The sequence below is a fragment of the Lissotriton vulgaris genome, chromosome 4_1 (genome assembly GCF_964263255.1).
Source record: "Lissotriton vulgaris chromosome 4_1, aLisVul1.2, whole genome shotgun sequence".
Taxonomy (NCBI): domain Eukaryota; kingdom Metazoa; phylum Chordata; class Amphibia; order Caudata; family Salamandridae; genus Lissotriton; species Lissotriton vulgaris.
Genome location: NC_141691.1, coordinates 839,290,791 through 839,309,060, shown reverse-complemented (window position 1 = coordinate 839,309,060; position 18,270 = coordinate 839,290,791). Strand labels below are relative to the sequence as shown.

The following is an 18,270-nucleotide window of genomic DNA, read 5'->3' as shown; positions in this document are numbered from 1 at the left end:
GGTAGTTGTTTAGGTCGGATGGGTCGGCAGTAGGTTTCTTTAGCAAAGGTGTGACTTGTCCAACTTTGAGGGAGTCAGGGAAAGTTCCTTCTTGTAGCGAGCTGTTAATGATTTTAGTCCAGAGGGGAAGGAGCAGTGGGATGAAATCTTTGACAGCGTTAGCAGGGAGGGGATCCGAGAGGTGATTGGAAGGTTTCAAGGTGTTGAGCAGTTTGCCTATTTCTTCTTCGGAGTAGGTTTCAAAGGTTGACCATGTTGCATTGTTTTTAGGTTCGGTGGGTGTTATGCAGTTGAGAGTGCTGTGGAGTCTTGCGTCCGCGCGGAGTTCATTCTTTATGTTGTCAGTTTTTTGGGTAAAGAAAGTGGCGAAGTCTTCACATGAGGGTGCTTCGTGCAAGGTACTGAGAGGTTGGGGTTGTTCCTTGGCTTGTGTTCTGATTAACTCGAACAGTTTTCTAGGGCGATTTTTTGCTTGGTCAAGCTGGAGGCTGAAGAAGTTTGCTTTCGAGCGCTTTATTTTCCTGAAGTAGGCATTTCTCTTTTTCTTCAGGATTTTCAGGTGTAGAGCAGAGGGAGCTGTCCTCCAGGTGCGCTCTGCCAGTCTCATGGCTCGTCTATCTTCATTGAGACTCCCGTCGTACCATGGTTTGGAGATTTTAGCGGAGCCTCTTTTTAGCTGCATGGGAGCAGCTTCATTAATTATTGAGGTCACTGCGCTCAGATAGTGGTCAGTCAGGGATTGGACATCTGTAACGCCAGTAGGGGGGAGTAGGAGGTCGCGACTGTTCTGGGGCAAGGATAATGGGTTAAGTCTTTTCAGGTATCTTTTCCAGAGTTTAGGTCTGGTGGGTTGAACAGAGTTGAGTTTGACTTTTTCATTGATGTGAAATGTAACAGTATGATGGTCTGACCAGTCACAGGGTTGAATAGCCTCAAGTTGGGTAGCGCCCTCTTTGGCGATGATCAGGTCGAGGATAGAGCCTTTCTCGTGGGTCGGGCTGTTGCATAATTGTGTGAGGTCCAGGGCGCTGAGGAAGCTTTTAAGACTATTTACCACCGCATCGTTAAGATCGTTCCAATGGAGGTTAAAGTCGCCCAAGTATATTTGGGTGAGCTGTCGTCCTGCGTTGGTTGAAATCAGGTCCATCATTTGGTGGGCGAAGATGAGGTGGTCTCTGGGAGGGTGGTAAATGCTATGGAGAGTGCATATCGGTTTGCCATCACTGATGATATCGAGGCAGATGTATTCGTAGGAATTTGGAGAGGGTAGGGGCGGCACGGGGACTTTCAGAACAGAAAGGCTGTTCCTGTATATGCATGCGATTCCGCCACCTAACTTGCCAGACCTGTCAAGCCTAATGATGTGGTAGTTAGGGGGGACCAGAATGTCCATTATAGGTGTAGAGGATTCGGTTAACCAGGTTTCAGTCAGGATGATTAGGTCAAGGTCCAATCTTAGGATGAGATTACCTGGACGACTGGCTAATAAAAGCCAAATCACAGCACAGCTGCATTGTCCACACTCACAAAACAGTACAGCTTCTTCACGACTTGGGATTCACTATAAACCTCACCAAGTCTCACCTCCAGCCGTCCAACACGCAAGCGTATCTAGGAGCCACAATCGATACTTGCAAAGCTATAGCATTCCACAACCCAGTCACGATAGGCAACATGTAATTGATCATGCAATTAATCAGCATGATGGCTTCTTGCATTCTAATCCTCCCTTACGCAAGATTTCAAATGCGTCCCCTACAAGAATGCTTGGCACGTCAGTGGAACCAGGCTCAAGGTCAGTTAACCAATTTGGTGTTGGTGGACAGCCGCACTCATCGCTCTCTGCAGTGGTGGAATACACAAAAACTTTCCAAAGGGCGGCCATTCCTCGACCCGGTTCCACAGATAGTGTTAACAGCAGACGCATCACTCACCGGTTGGGTAGTTAATCTTCAAAAACACACTGTTCAGGGCACATGGACCCTACAACAGAAATAACTTCACATAAACTACCTAGAGCTACTAGCGATTTTTCTGGCATTGAAAGCTTTTCAACTGCATTTACTAGGCAAACCTGTCTTAGTCCATACAGACATTATGACAGCAATGTACTACATACAAAAATGGGGAGGGACACACACTCTGCAGCTTTCATGCCAGCTCAAAGCATATGGAGATGGGTCATACCTCAAAAGATATATCTCCTTGCGGAACACCTACCAGGGGTAAAACAACCAGATTGCAGATCTGCTCAGTCGTCAAAGACAACAGAATCACAAATGGAAACTACATCCTCAAGTTCTGATCCCATTCTTTCAAATGTCGGGATATCCAGAAATGGATCTCTTTGCAACACACCTCAACCCAAAATGCCCAAACTTCATGTCCAAGTACCCACACCCATCATCCAAAGGCAATGCGCTATGGATGAATTGGTCAGGGAGATTTGTTTACGCTTTTCCACCTCTCCTGCTAATTCCATTAGTGGTTTGGAAGCTCAAGCAACAGTCTCTCACAATGATCCTAGTTGCTCCCACATGGGCTCGACAACCCTGGTTCACAACCCTATTGGAACTATCAGTATTTACTCACCTAAAGCTGCACCTCTCCCCCAGGGTTCTCACTCAGAACCATGGAGAAATAAGACATCCAGATCCCACTCAACTCAACCTTGCAATCTGGGACCTGAAATCATAGTTTGGCTACCTTAATCTTCCGCCAGACTGCATGAATGTCATTAAAGAGGCTAGATGCCCTACCACTAGAGCATGCTACGCTGCAAAGTGGAAGCGATTTGTAATTTACTGCACAAACAATTAAATCAATCCACGAGATGTTTCAATTCAAAACATAATTTGCTACCTATTACACCTATAGCGTTGTAATTTAGCCTATACATCGATACGGTTACATCTGGCCACTTACCTACAAAACAGACAACATTTGTCTTTGTTTTGCATGCCTGCTACTAAAGCATTTATTATGGAAGGACTTAAAAGAATCATCCCTCCTAGACTTCCACGTTCTCCAATGTGGAATCGTAACATAGACCTTACAATAATCATGGGCCTGCCATTTGAACGTCTGCGCAAATGTGAGCTACAGTTTCTCACTTGGAAAGTAGCCTTCCTTACAGCCATCACATCTCTCAGAAAAGTTGGTGAGCTCCAGGCACTGACCATACAAGAACGATTTTTACAAATTCATCAGAATAAAGTGGTTTAGGACTAATCCCACATTTCTACCTAAAGTCGTTTCTGCCTTTCATCTCAAACAGTCTGTTGAGCTACCCGTATTTTTTCCTCAACCAGACTCAGTGGCAATATGTGCTCTTCACACATTAGATGTAAAAAGAGCAATCCTGTATTACATTGAAATAACTAAATCTTTTCGTAAAACAAAACAACTCTTACCCAGTATGCCTCTGTTCATGGCATATAAAGCTGTAGATTCATATGCACCCACTTGCCTCCCCGGGTACTTTTATCTGTTACAGTATTATCTTACTTAGATACACTATGCATGGACATCTATTTCTACTCTTATTCTTACTCCATCATCACTCTTACGGCAAAACAATCTGGGGATGGAGTTGATGCCATTGCGCACTATCACCAAAAGGAGGAGTCTCTTACCTTGTAACTACAAAGACTTCTTCGAAGGAAAACTAAGTGCAAACATCCGGACCCAACACCAGTTGGAGATCTATGCTAAAGCACATGAATCTACAGCTTTATATGCCAAGAACAGATGCATAGTGGGTAAGTAGCATTTTCCTACCATCTCGTAACTCTCTGCTCATTATAAATAAATGTAAAGTTGTTTCGAAACATTTTGTAGTTTCGTTGGTGTACTAAGCTAGATGATAAACTGGTCAGTAACATGGCAAGTTTTATTTTGTTTCTTAGGAAATGAAGCAACGACACATAGCAAAGCCATTTTCAATGGAGAAGTTACTGTACCAGATTGCAACGGTGGAGGCTAAGAAGGAAAACGGTCGGACTCTGAGTACAATTTCTTCACTGCTTGGAGAGCTCAGGTATCTAAACATGCTGGTTTGGTACTTTCCATTTGAAAATGTTATGTATGGTTCTCCCCAGAAGGATTCCTTTCCTGAAAAAGGTGTAGAAGTGAACGAATAGAGAAAAAAACGTATTAATTTGGAAAATATATTTGGCCCATTTTAAATAACCACATGTTTACTGCTATTATTGCAGCCTTAAACAATACTAGGTAGTCCCAAGCTTATTTGATTTTTACCAACTAGATATTTCACGTGTCCAGGGTAATCCATTGTTAGGTATATTGACTATTCGGATAAATTGGTAGCACTCCTTCTTTCACTTCTGCACGTTTTAGAGGGACTAGCTTTGTCTGGGGACAACCTCACTTTACTTACTGTTTCACTGTGAACTCTGAATTCGATGGCAAATGTTGACTAACAGCACAATCAAGGCCAGGCTCTGGTCAAATGTGATCCTACGGATGCCTTTTCCCTTGCTGTCCCTACAGGGTTCAAATGTGTGCAAGGGTTTGGGCTTCTAAGGATTCTAGTTCACCTCTTGAGCCAATGACGGGCATTTCTAGAGTTCAGGAATTTCCGTTGGTGGCACCAATAAGTTAACTAGATTTGACTTCCAATTCTTCATTTGGAAATCCTGTACCTGAAGTCTGAGCTGTGAATGGCGTGACCGCTCCAGTACACAAAGCATTGGTGTGGAAAACTCAAGATGAGCCGTTGAGAGAATGCTAATTGTTTTACCTTCCTTCTATACATGCCCGCAGCAATTGGTTTTACACCAGGACTTCTCCACTACAATTTTGCAGTCGAAAAGCTTTACTCCCTCACCAGATTTCTTTTCTCTGTATATTCAAGGAGAACAGAGTCTGAATTTCTCAACGTTGGCATTACAATTTTTTTCAATCCACATTGATTTCCATTAGAGAAGATCCCATCTCCTGGGCAGGGAAACAGTGCCACCAGATTATACTGTTTCTTTCCATTTGGAGTCCCAGGCGCTTAGAGTTGGGAATTCCTGGCATGATGTGCTGTGCCTGTCGGTGACGAGGTACTGTTGTGGCCACCTTGTGATCAAGGGGTATTAACCTGATTAACCCCTTGACGCTGGCGCCATGCAACATGACTTCTTGCTAAAAGTGAACTACACTCCAGAAAATCCCAACCCCCAGTGTCGAGAGTTATGTATACATCAATTTCTCTCTTCACAGTGACTTCATTCAAGGAACCAGCCTGGAAGCCCATGTGCTCAGGCTGCAAGTTGACACTTTTTCTGACACTGTTTCTGATGGTATCGTGTATAATACTGTTTTTTTGTCTACTTCTACCTAGTGTTGATACCTATCATTGAAAGTGCGGCATCTGGCAGATATTGATGGCCAGTATATGGAATGCTCTAAGATGACCACAGAGATTCTCCATTTAGTTAAATTTTCTTAGTTATGTTGCCTCGGTCTCTCCTAGCGATAAGAGAAAGAAAGCGAGACCTTTGTGTGTAGACAGAGAAAGTTAAGGTTGAAAGGTGGATGATGTACGGGTAGGAATGGCATGTGCCATTGCTATTATTATATATATATTTTTTTAGATTCCTAGGTTTTCACTGCATTTAATGTGCTTGTTGAGGTATTAGTCCTAACCACTGTTTTTCAATTTTCCTTCGCATAATATTTAGGGATTGCAGCTTGCTGATATGCAAACAGAGCCCTAATTGGGTTCTTGTAGTCTTACTGTCACTTGACCCTCATTACCAGGCTCAAATGTAGCTTAGTGATAAGGGTACGGTGATGTTGGACTCTGGGTTCTGATTGTGGTTTCTTTGGTTAGGGATACCGAGCTGAGGCAGCGTCAGGAGCTCTTCAAGGCAGGTCTACATTCTTCAGCCCGCTATGGCAGTCCTGACAACCACAACTCAACCGTGGACGGGAAGAAAAAACCTCGAAAGTGGCTGCAGTTTGAAACCTCAGAGAGACGATGTCAGATATGCCAGCATCTGTGCTACCTTTCCATGGTAAGGTTAGATCTTTTTATGAATTCAAAAACAGGGTCATTACGTACAGAACAATTAAAGGTTGTTTAATGTGTTTGGAAATACAAGAGGCAGTCCTATTCAACATTGATATTTTTCACCTAACTGGCACTTTCATGCACCTAACATACATTTGTATTCGTAATCCAAGAAGGCTTCTGCCAAAGGTGTATAATTCACAATCCTAATGCCTCCTCCTTATTGCAAGCACTCAGCTAAGTGTTCTTCAAAAGGCACTACTGTGTAATTGTAGAAATTCCTAATCATCAATATTATATACTGGGAAATACTTGTCACCTATTGCATCATAACCCTAGCCCTGGTCAAAATCGTAGACAAACCTAATTCACTTTGAAGGTGCTTTGTATAGCACAGTAGCTGTTCTACTATGGTAGGTATAGGACATTGCCTCTGATTTTTACGGATTGGAGCTACTTTTGCCTCACAAAATGTATAAGTAGTGCAGCCTAGACGTGTGACATCTGCACCCAGGGCCATTTATCTACTGCACACGCCTATCAGTGGAAGTGGCCCATTCAATGTAGTCTGAACAGCACATGATAGTCTTTTATCTTGAATTTCGAGTCCCCGTTAACCATCATGCGAGAGACCATAGTCCATATTTGACGCTGCATTAGTTTGTGAAGGCTGAAGACTATTTTCTAAAATCCTTTTGGACTAAATGTACCACACCAATTTTAGAATCTGGAGGCAAAATATATATGAAATGTTGGAGATTGAGTGCATTTCTTTCCCTCCACTACTGAACATCCTCCACTCAGTACATGCTCCACCAATAAAGATCCTTGTTAAATCGAATTTTAACCCTTGGTGTGCCCCCCTCCCCTTTTCCCGATCTTGGTATTTTGATGGAACCTTTGTAGTACCAATACAAAACATCAAATGTGTCTAAGATCCCACCGAACACCTTGTGGCGTAAGGGTGCCTGTCATGATTTATGTCTCACTGCTAGAGCTCAAGCTACAGATTGTTTTGCACTTTGCGACTTCAGGATGAACATTTAGTTAGTCAACTGAGAGAGATGAAGAATTCATATAATGCCACCCTCTTTCTTGCATTAAACTCAAGCACGGAAAGAGGAACAACTGGAACTCGACCTTCACTTAGCAATGGAACCTCACGAGGAAGAGTTTGTCCAATATAAGGAAGAACAGAGGTAGGGCATGTTTAAGCTGGAACGTTTTAGGCACCTGCTAAAGCCGAAGAGTGATGGCAAGATGTCAACAGTGACTCACCTGATGAAATGGGTCGAACAATACCCTTTGAATCATCACCCGAAAGACCCCTCCCCCATGACCTTGCCACATACTGTGCCCTGTTGAAAAGGGAGTCGGACACTTGATGGGTCCACATAGAAGAGGAGCAGGGAAATCACGTTTTCAGCTCAAGATACTATTACCCTCAAGAAATAGGAAATCTTTTCCTTCCAGTGATGCCAAGTGGGCTCCTCCAATGGATGGAAACTTCAAGTAACACGTCCCAGAAATCTATTAGGAGGGTAAATGCAAGGATCATGCAGGGCAAAACCACTACCAACACATGCCTCATGTCCACACCAGAAGAAGTGACAGGGATAACAGACAATTATGCTCAACCTCCATGTGGAGAAAACATGTTTGGCTAAGGGCGTCTGGTTTCAAGCAGGAAGTCCAGGCTGCAATAATAAAGATGCCTTTCATAGAGGAAAACCTTTTTGGGAATGCAGTTGACAATTCTCTGCAGAGAATTAAAGACAATGACCTAGCTTAGTCTATGTCGCCGGGAAACCTCGGGTAGCTGTGCGCCTTATAAATGTAATAATAATAATGTGTGTCCTGCATTTCAGAGACCCGTTCACAGGCGGAAAGACACAGAGCAAAAAGGATTCCAATAAGAAAAGGAGCACATCTTACCACCCCTCAAGCCATATTCACAACACAAGCAGATGCAGCACTGTGGCAGTACCCCACTATTCCAAGGCTGCCCTTTTGAGGGACTTACAACACTTGTTTACCTCAGCAAACAGGGACGGGCAAAATCACACATGCTTTGGCATCTCCACTGTCTGGGATCTGTGGAAGAAGGGAAGGGTTAAGTCCTTCGAGGAAATGCAGAAGGAATATGAACTAACAGATACAGAGTATTTCCGCTATGTGCAGGTTCGGCACTCTTATCTCCACTCTGCCCAGGGGCACCGAGCCCCCAGAGGCCTCTCCCTTAGAAGATCTGATTAATTTATAAGAAGCTAATCAACCATATGGTAGATCCCCTTCAGGCATTGAGGGACAAGTGGGTGCAGGATGGGATAGAACTTGACCACGAAGATTGGCAGACTGCGGTGTCTTCCCCCAGGGAGGTTGCAATCCCAGCTCGCCTGAGACTAGTCCAGCTTAAGATCCTACATAGGATTTATATCACGGGACCCCGACTGCTACACATGGGATTGTCAGACACAAGGCTGTGCAGACGACAATGCGGCCTCACAGGTACTTTTATGCACACCATCTGGGAGTGTACGCACATTACCTCTTACTGGCACAAGGTGCACGTCACGATTAGCAAAGTACTAGGAGTCTCCCTGTCCCCGGAGGCAAGGAGGTGCCTCTTAAATATATGGCAACCCTCTGACTTAAACACTTCTCAGACGCAATGGGCTACACTAGGTTTTATGTTGGCTAAAAGAAACATCTCTCAACTGTGGGGGGCGGTGCAACCACCCACCCTAGACACGTGGGAAAGTAATTTAGATTGGTGCATGTTTCGGGAGAAAATGGTGTATCTTGCGAGGGGATGCCCCAAGAAGTGGTCGCTGGTCTGGGGCCCCTGGAACCGCCACAGAGGAGGTTTTGCACACCGCCCAGAAATGCTGCACTAGACGACCCCCCTCCCCGTGTAGTTCCTTTTCAGATGTAAATCTTGACTAATTTTGTAACCCCCTGATGTATAGTATGCAACTTTGAATGACCCTCTGTATGGAGTTGTTCGAGGCATATGGGCTGCAGATGGTACATTTATGAATAGATCGCCATCTGGTGTTGGGCTCGGATGATTGCACTTGTTTTTCTCTTGGAGAAGTCTTTTGTCGTCACGAGACTGATGACTCCTCCTTTGGTTGCTAGTGCGCATGGGCATCGCTCCATCCTTAGATTGTTTTTTTCCGCCATTGGGTTCGGATGAGGATCAAAGTGCTCCGGATCGACTTCGGGAAAAAAGTGATATTTCGTTGCGTATTCCCTTTCCAATTCGACGGTATTGTTATCGAACGCGAGTTCATTTCCATCTCGACGCGTTTCGACGTCAACAACAAAAGTTACAACTTCTACGTCGACGAGACCGGGAGGCCTATCTCGACGTAGTCCAGCCCGGAGTCCATGGAAAGGACTCCATTCAAAAGATGTCCAACGTGTGGTGCTAAGTTCCCACACAAGGACCTACATAAGGTGTGCAATCTCTGCCTATCACCTGAACACGAATCCAGGGACAGTGAAGCCTGCGCAGCATTCTCCTCCAAGTAGACTATTAGAAACCGTCGAGCCCGAAGACACGAAGTGTCGAGAATGCAGTCAGAGGCAATCCCGGAGCTGTTCGAGGCCCAGCACCCCAAAGAAGAAGAAGAAGAAGAAGAAGATGAGGAGGAGTCTGGGTCGGAATTGGACGAGTCTGATGTCGAAGAAATCGACGATCATCAAACCGTGAGTGACGACGTCCCCTTACCGAAAAACCGACCCCGTTTGGTGAGAACCCCGCCTTCGAGCCCGGTCAGACTACCGAAAAAAGTTTCCGACGCCCCGCCTTCGGGCCTGGCAACGAAACCGAAACACTCGGCCTCCCACTATGTTGGATCCGAGAAGCGATCGACATCGACACCAAAGCTGCATACAAAAGAAGGCTCGCAGTCGAAACATTCCATGTCGAAACCGATGGAAGACTTACTCGACACCGAAAAAATCGGAATCGAGCAAATTCTCGGTACCGAAAACACAGAACACTGACGGTCAGAAGCAAAGGCACCTTTCGGAACCAAAAATTTTGGTACCGACACAGGAGCATCAGACAGATCCAAAACAAAGGACTTTGTTTATCGATCCGCAAACTGGCAAAGTAGTGACAAAACTACCTAAAAAGAGGAAGAATGAACAGTTGGACGACAAAGCTCTTCCTCCTAAAAAGAGAACAATGGGGACAAATACATCTCCTCCCCTTTCTCCTCAACCTACAGACACACCATCTTCTCCTCTTCCTCACACTCTGCCAGCTATTCCTCCACCTTCTACACCAAGACCATCTACACCTCAAACAGATGTAGAAAGTGATACAGAGGAGGGAGAACTTCATGGGGATGACGACACTGCCCCATATGAAGCAGACCCATGGGAGGATTATAATGCAGGGTCAGATAATGATAACGACCCCGAACTATATCCCTCAAAACCCTCACCGCCTGATGATAATACAGGTTTTGCACAGTTAATTAATAGGGCAGCAAAATACCACAAGGTAGACTTACACAAGGAACCTCAATAGAGGATTTCCTTTTAGAAACACTACCTGCTGCACAAAGAACATCAGGAACACTACCTATGCTTAAGGGTCTTCTCAATCACACATCTGACATATTCAAAGATCCTGTGAGGGCTAGGGTATTAAACCCAAGAATTGATAAAAAATATAAGGCAGCCCCTAAGGACCCAATATTTATCAAAGGACAGGTACCTCTGGACTTGCTAGTAGTCACAAACGCTCGTAAGAGAGCAAACTCATTAACTACAGGAGAAGCTCCTACTCCTGACAAGGAGTCCAAGTTAATAGATGCCTCTGGCAAAAGAGTAGCATCCCAAGCGGCAAACAGCTGGCGCAAAGCTAGTAAACAAGCGCTACTTGCACGCTATGATAGAGCTCATTATGATGAGTTAGAAAAACTCATTACACATCTTCTAAAGAACATCAAAAAAGGGCAGATCAGCTCATACAGGAAGGGAAGATAATAACTAACACTTCCATTAAATGCGCTGTAGACGCAGCAGACACTGCAGCAAGATCCATCAACACCAGTATCGTGTTAAGAAGACCTGCATGGCTCAGAGTCTCAGGGTTCAAACAAGAAGTACAAACATCCTTATTGAACCAGCCTTTTGATGAAAAAACACTTTTTGGCTCACATACAGACGAGACGTTCGAAAAGATGAAAAAAGACACAGAAACGACTAAATCAATGGGAGCATTGCAACAGCCAAGTCAAAGGGGTTCCTTTCGTAGGTCCACCTATAGAGGCGGGTCAAAGAATACAGGCACAAGCCAGCAATCTACCTCTTTTACACCAACATCACCCAGAGGTAATTCAAGAGGCAGTTACAGAGGTAACAACAACAAGGGTAGAGGTCGCGGAAATGACAACAACCGCAACTCCCCAACCCCAAAACAGTGACTTCATACAACTCCATCAGACAGGTGGGTGAGACAAATTATCCAACATGGTTATTGCCTAGAACTCACAGCTACCCCACCAAACATCCCCCCCAAACAGCGTCCAATGAGTCAAGATCATCTAACATTGTTAAAACAGGAAGTACTATCACTGCTACAAAAGCATGCTATAGAGAAGGTTCCACAACATCAACAAGGAACAGGGGTATACTCTCTATACTTCCTAATTCCCCAAAAAGACGGTTCTCTAAGGCCAATACTAGACCTCAGACCTCTCAATGCATACATAAATTCGGAACATTTCCACATGGTCACGCTCCAACAAGTACTTCCTTTACTGAAGAAAGGGGACTTTCTTTCTACACTGGATCTAAAAGACGCTTACTTTCACATCCCAATTCACAAAGCCCACAGGAAATACCTCAGGTTTGTTGTGGAAGGACAACATTATCAGTTCAAAGTCCTTCTGTTTGGGGTCACAGCAGCACCAAGGGTGTTCACAAAATGCCTAGCAGTGGTTGCAGCACACCTAAGAAGACAACAAATACATGTCTTCCCTTACTTGGACGATTGGCTAATAAAAGCCAAATCACAAGAAGAATGTCTTCAAAACACACAAAAGACCATTCAGTTGCTGCACCAACTAGGGTTTACGGTGAACTACACAAAATCCCACCTGCAACCAAACAAAATTCAACAATATCTAGGGGCTACTATAGACACAGAAAGAGCCAAAGTATACCCCAATCCAATCAGGATACAAACAATGCTCCCGTTGATCCAAAGATTTCAACCGCAACACTCACTAACAGCTAGGGTGTTAATGCAGTTATTAGGGATGATGTGCCAGACTACAAATGCGTCCGCTGCAGGAATGTCTAGCAACACAGTGGAATCAGGCTCAAGGTCAGATTACAGATCTGGTGTTGGTAGACGACCGCACACATCGCTGTCTGAAGTGGTGGAACACAGCAAACATTTCCAAGGGGCGGTCGTTCCTAGAACCGATTCCACAAGTGATACGAACAGCGGATGCATCGCTCGCCGGATGGGGAGCGCATATGGACAAATATACAGTGCAGGGAAGATGGAGTGTACAGCAAAAAAGACTGCACATCAATTATCTAGAAGTACTAGCAGTGTTTCTAGCATTAAAAGCTTTTCAAATGCAGATTCTCAACAAAGCAGTCCTGATCAGAACAGACAACATGACTGCATGTATTATATTCAAAAACAGGGGGGGGGACACTCTCTCCAATTATCCAGACTAGCGCAGGACATTTGGAGATGGGCCATTCCTCAAAAGATCTATCTGTTAGCCGAACACCTACCAGGAGTTCAAAATCAGATAGCAGACATCTTAAGCAGAGAGTCAGAACAAATACACGAATGGGAAGTGCACGACCAAATACTGCAGTCATTCTTCCAAAGATGGGGACAACCAGAGATAGATCTATTTGCCACTCATCAGAACGCAAAATGCCAAAACTTCGCATCCAGGTACCCACACCACCTGTCACAGGGCAATGCGTTATTGATAAATTGGTCCAACAAATTTGCGTACGCTTTTCCCCCCTCTCCCAATAATTCCATTAGTGGTTCGAAAACTGCAACAACATTCAATGACAATGATACTAGTAGCACCCACGTGGGCACGACAGCCGTGGTTGACCACGCTACTGCAACTCTCACAGGTGCCACATCAAAAGTTAGAAATATTACCCATGCACCTTACACAGAACAATGGAGAAATAATGCACCCAGATCCCAAACAATTGAACCTAGCGATCTGGCTCCTGAGGTCATAGAATTTGGATACTTAAATTTACCTCCAAACTGTATGGAAATCATTAAGCAAGCAAGTCGTCCTACCACCAGAGCATGCTATGCAGCAAAGTGGAAAAGGTTTGCTGTATACTGTAACAGTAACAACATCAACCCTCTGGACGCATCCACTAAAGAGATTATTTGCTATTTACTACACTTACAGCAATGTAACCTTGCTTACACCTCTATTAGAGTACATTTTGCAGCTATAGCAGCGTACCTGCAAAACAGGCAACATCTATCCCTGTTTAAAGTCCCAGCAATAAAAGCTTTCTTGGAAGGCCTCAACAGAGTCATTCCACCAAGACTACTGCCTTCCCTGGTCTGGAATCTCAACATAGTACTCACCAGACTAATGGGACCGCCTTTCGAACCTATGCATAGGTGTGAAATACAATTCCTTACATGGAAGGTAGCCTTTCTTATAGCCATTACTTCACTCAGAAGAGTAAGTGAAATACAAGCATTTACAATACAAGAACCATTCCTACAGTTACACCAAAATAAAGTGGTTCTTGGAACAAACCCAAAATTCTTGCCTAAAGTAATTTCAGCATTCCACATCAATCAACCAGTGGAACTACCAGTCTTCTTTCCAAAACCACAGACGGTAGCAGAAAGGGCCCTGCATACATTAGATGTCAGAAGGGCAATATTGTACTACATAGAAAGAACACTAACTTTCAGAAAAATCAAACCACTATTTGTAGCGTTTTCTCCAACACATAAGGGCAATCCTATCTCTAAAGCAGGCATTGCCAGGTGGATTGTAAAATGTATACAAATATGTTACATAAAAGCAAAAAGGACATTAACTGTTCCTCCTAGAGCTCACTCTACACGTAAACTAGGGGCATCTATGGCATTCCTAGGAAACATTCCTCTAGATGACCTATGCAAAGCAGCAACCTGGGTTACACCGCATACCTTCACAAAACACTACTGTGTAGATGTGCAGGCGACACAACAGGCTAGAGTGGGCCAAGCTGTACTAAAAACTTTATTTCAAACTGTTGCAACAGACACTGCTGCCACCGCTAGGGAGGTAACTGCTGTATAGTCTATTCATAAATGTGCCATCTGCAGCCCATATGCCTCGAACGGAATATGCTACTTACCAGTATGCATCTTTTCTTGGCATAGAGGGCTGCAGAGTGGTACATGCCCTCCCAGCCTCCCCGGAAACCTGTGTCTGTTCCAACACTATCTTATTTAGATACACCTACATGGGCATTTCTCTCTGTATTCTATCATACTACTCCATCTAACCCTACTATGGCAAAACAATCTAAGGATGGAGCCGATGCCCATGCGCACTAGCAACCAAAGGAGGAGTCATCAGTCTTGTAACGACAAAAGACTTCTCCAAGAGAAAAACAAGTGCAATCATCCGAGCCCAACACCAGATGGCGATCTATTCATAAATTTACCACTCTGCAGCCCTCTATGCCAAGAACACATGCATACTGTTAGTAGTATATTCCTTCTGATTCTTGCTGATGTTTTCTTTCAATAAAAAGAACTATATAAAAAAAAAAGATCACACATGCTGTGCAAACCTAATGCTTGCTTCTAAAAACCTACCAGGAGTAAAAACACAGAATTAGACATGTTAAGCAGACTGAAAAGATTTCTCATGGGTGGGAGCTAAAAGAAGAAATACAAATTAATTTTAAAAATCTCTGCTAAAAGACCTCTTTGCAACTTAGGAGAAAGCAAAATACCAACTGTAAGGAAACAGGCCGTTATATATGTGTGGCATGCACAAGTAATGGGTCCACATTCACCCCTTCACTCAGAACCAAACACCCCATGGTAGTACTTGACTGTCCCAGGGTAGTGAAGCAGAGCAGTCCAAGCCCTCCTCAGAGGATTTGGTGTGGGCTAGTAATAGCCATTTACTGGCACTCCATGACCCTCAATAAATGATTCTACAGTCTGTTTTTTCTTTGAAAAAGGAAAAGTCCATTTTTTGCGCAGTCTACTGAATACTCCACAGTAATTTACAAATATACATAAGGCTGGTGGAAATAACTTTGGCAACATCGCAATTGAAGGCTAAAGGCTCATGACCCCAAACCTCACAGAACTAACCCCCATCCCCACCATACAACACAGCACCTAACCATAAAGGGGGTGCCACTTTACAGCAGGTCAATGTAACCAGACTGAAATACCAGATTCACAAGTCCTAATACCTCACTCCATCACCGAGGTCAGTAACCAGAATCTATCTGCAGTAATTTTAAGTGCTAAATCATTACAATCATGTGCACTCATTATATAACTATTAACCTCATCCTTGCTATAGTGCATTCCCGTGCTGTGCTGCAATTTTCAAAATCCCTTGTTATGTGACATGGTCAACTCGTCATAAGCACAGCGCAGGTAACACCCATGACGAGTTGACCTTGTCACAAGCATCGAAGGGGTTAAAGCATTGCAGCCTTTCAGGAATAATCATTACTGTCTGTAGTAACAACCTATTTAAATTAAGCATTATTATAAGCATTGTACATACTTTTTAAAATAAATCCTTGCTCAAACATGAACCATATGTCTGTTGACTTTTTTTTTAAACAACCTTAGGCCACACAGCCATAGAACTAGCTAGAGAGCAAACGTTCCAGCTTTGGGACTAGAGTGGTCACAGCTTCTTTGGCCCTTTCAACATAGGATAAATACTTCAGTGGAAGTTTTCTTGAGGTTTCCTTTGGGGAAGCTGATGTACTCCTGCAGCCTCTGTGCTCTCTCTGTTCCACTCGTTGGGCCCCTGCCCTCTTGGGGTCACCACAAGAGGCAAAAACCTTGGGCACAAGAAAAGCCACTCACAGCATATCAGGGCACCCATTCCGGGTAGTGTGAATCTATAATTAGCAGCTCCAGTCAAATTCTTTGGATGCTGCTGCCGAGCCTAGCGGCTTCCTTGTTCCCTTGTTTGTTTCTTTTGCTGGGCATGCTCAGTCCTACACGGACACCCTGCATGCCTCCTTTCATTGGATGGCTGCGCAGGGAGCCCACCTCTGGCTGCCTGGTTTGGCTCCCCACCCGTCAGCAGACTCCTTGCTGTTGATACGGAAGCCGGCAGCGCTGTTCTCCCCTTCCCACTTCATGTGGGTGGGATGTTACTTTATGCACTGCGGCTCCCCTGCTCCATGGACATGAGAAGCAGGCGTGCAGCCTCTGCAGTTGGTGCCCGGAGATGAGGTCCTGGGCCCCTTTCAATCTTCTTGGAAGTGGAGGCACAAGCGCACTGCAGCGTTGGGGGCCTGAAGATTGGGTCCTCTTGTGCGCCTGGTGGGGAGGGGCGTGACTGCGCATTCCTGGTTTCTGTTGGCCTACGGGCAGGCCTGGAGATGGGGTCCTGGACCCCAATCTATGAAATGGAGGGCACGGGGTTGGGGGGTTCTGATTCTTCAGAGCTCTGATGATGTGGCCCCAGGCATGTCCTCTCCTAGGGTTTACAATTAAAACATGCTCCTCACGTTGACCGATATTCCTGGCCAACCGTTGGGGTTTATTGACCTCGGGAGCAGAGCTCCATGCACTCCAGCTCCCAGCTTGCGGGTCAAAGGTTAAATCCCTCTCTCTTCGTTATTTCAGGTCCTGTTGGGCCGTTTTGCATGATCTTGGGCTTATTTTGCTCCTGGTGTCGAGCACTAGTCCGAAAAAAATCTTTGTTCCTGAAAGATTGCCTATCTACAAAGCCTTCGGCATCGAAAGCGGAGAATAAGCGACCTCCATCAAAACCATAAATCTGTGAGACTGCAACCAGTACAAAAGGCTCTTTGACGTCTTCCACATCTTTGATGTCGAAAAACACTAAAAGTAGCACAGAGCCACAGCAAAAACGATTGCATCTCATTCTTGAGCGCTTGCAAGACAAACTAGATGAAGGTCAGAAGACTCTTTTTGTACACCCAGAAACTAACTTAGAAACTAGGCGCCAAGCCGCCACCACCACCACCTGTTTCCCTTGCGCTTCCTAAAAGGAAAAACACTTTTTTGAGGAGGACATTGCTGGGCCTCAACCGACCAATCAACCAAAGAAGTGAAGGATGGGCAGAGGCACAAACCCTTTTTTGTTTCCCTCCTTCTCCATCTAGGGTAGTCATCCCTCATTTTGAAAAAATATATAAAGCATGCCCATTGGACCCTGACTATATTAAGGGACAAGTCACACCAGATTCTGTGGGGGTACACACAGCCAAGAAAAGAGCAAATTAATAAGATACAGGACATGCAACTCCTACAGATAAGAGATAAGAGAATAGGAACTATGATGCTGCAGGTAATCATTTTGCGGCACAAGCAGCATACTACATGCGTATTGCATATTTTGTGGGACTACTCTTCCGATACAATCAGGCCACTTGGGATGAATAGCGAGAACTACTTTAAAACCTCCCTGATCAATACCAACAAGGTGGAACACAATTGGTAGAAGGAGGCAGGGCTATATCTAATGCCACTATACAATGTGTCTTAGACTTCGCAGACACAAGCGCCAGAAAAGTTAGCACCAGTATCCTCATCAGATGCCATGCATGGCTGAGTTTCTGGCTTCAAACTGGATGTACAAGAACACCTGCTAAACTTACCTTTTGATGGGCAAAATCTATTTGGGCTTCAGGTGGATGAGATGCTAGAGAAGTTAAAACGGTGCACAAACCGCTAAAGCAATGGGGGTCCTACAAACATCAATACAGGGGTTTCTTTCATAGGGGGTCAGTACAAGGGTGCAACCATAGGAGGTTACTCCACGGACACCAGAAGTGGCAATAAGCAGCAAGGCTCCTTCAGAGTCAATTTACATGGGGATCTTCCTATAAAACAAATGATAGAAATAATGGTAGAGGCTGCACAACCACCACCCCTCCTAAACAGTAACCACCTACACCTTCCCCAACCACATACAACACCAGTCGGGGGAAATTTACAAACATTTCTATCCACCATGACCAACCTCACCACA

General features: G+C 44.6%; 1 protein-coding gene across 2 annotated transcripts in view; it reads left to right on the top strand.

Moving 5' to 3' along the window:
• JARID2 (jumonji and AT-rich interaction domain containing 2) overlaps nucleotides 1–18,270 on the top strand; it is a 684,143-nt gene that overhangs the window by 613,083 nt on the left and 52,790 nt on the right. For both annotated transcript variants that reach the window (XM_086965161.1, XM_086965160.1), the window contains exons 15-16: nucleotides 3,909–4,039; nucleotides 5,843–6,026. In XM_086965161.1, the coding sequence (XP_086821287.1) occupies nucleotides 3,909–4,039; nucleotides 5,843–6,026 (315 nt within the window). The remainder of the gene's footprint in view (nucleotides 1–3,908; nucleotides 4,040–5,842; nucleotides 6,027–18,270) is intronic.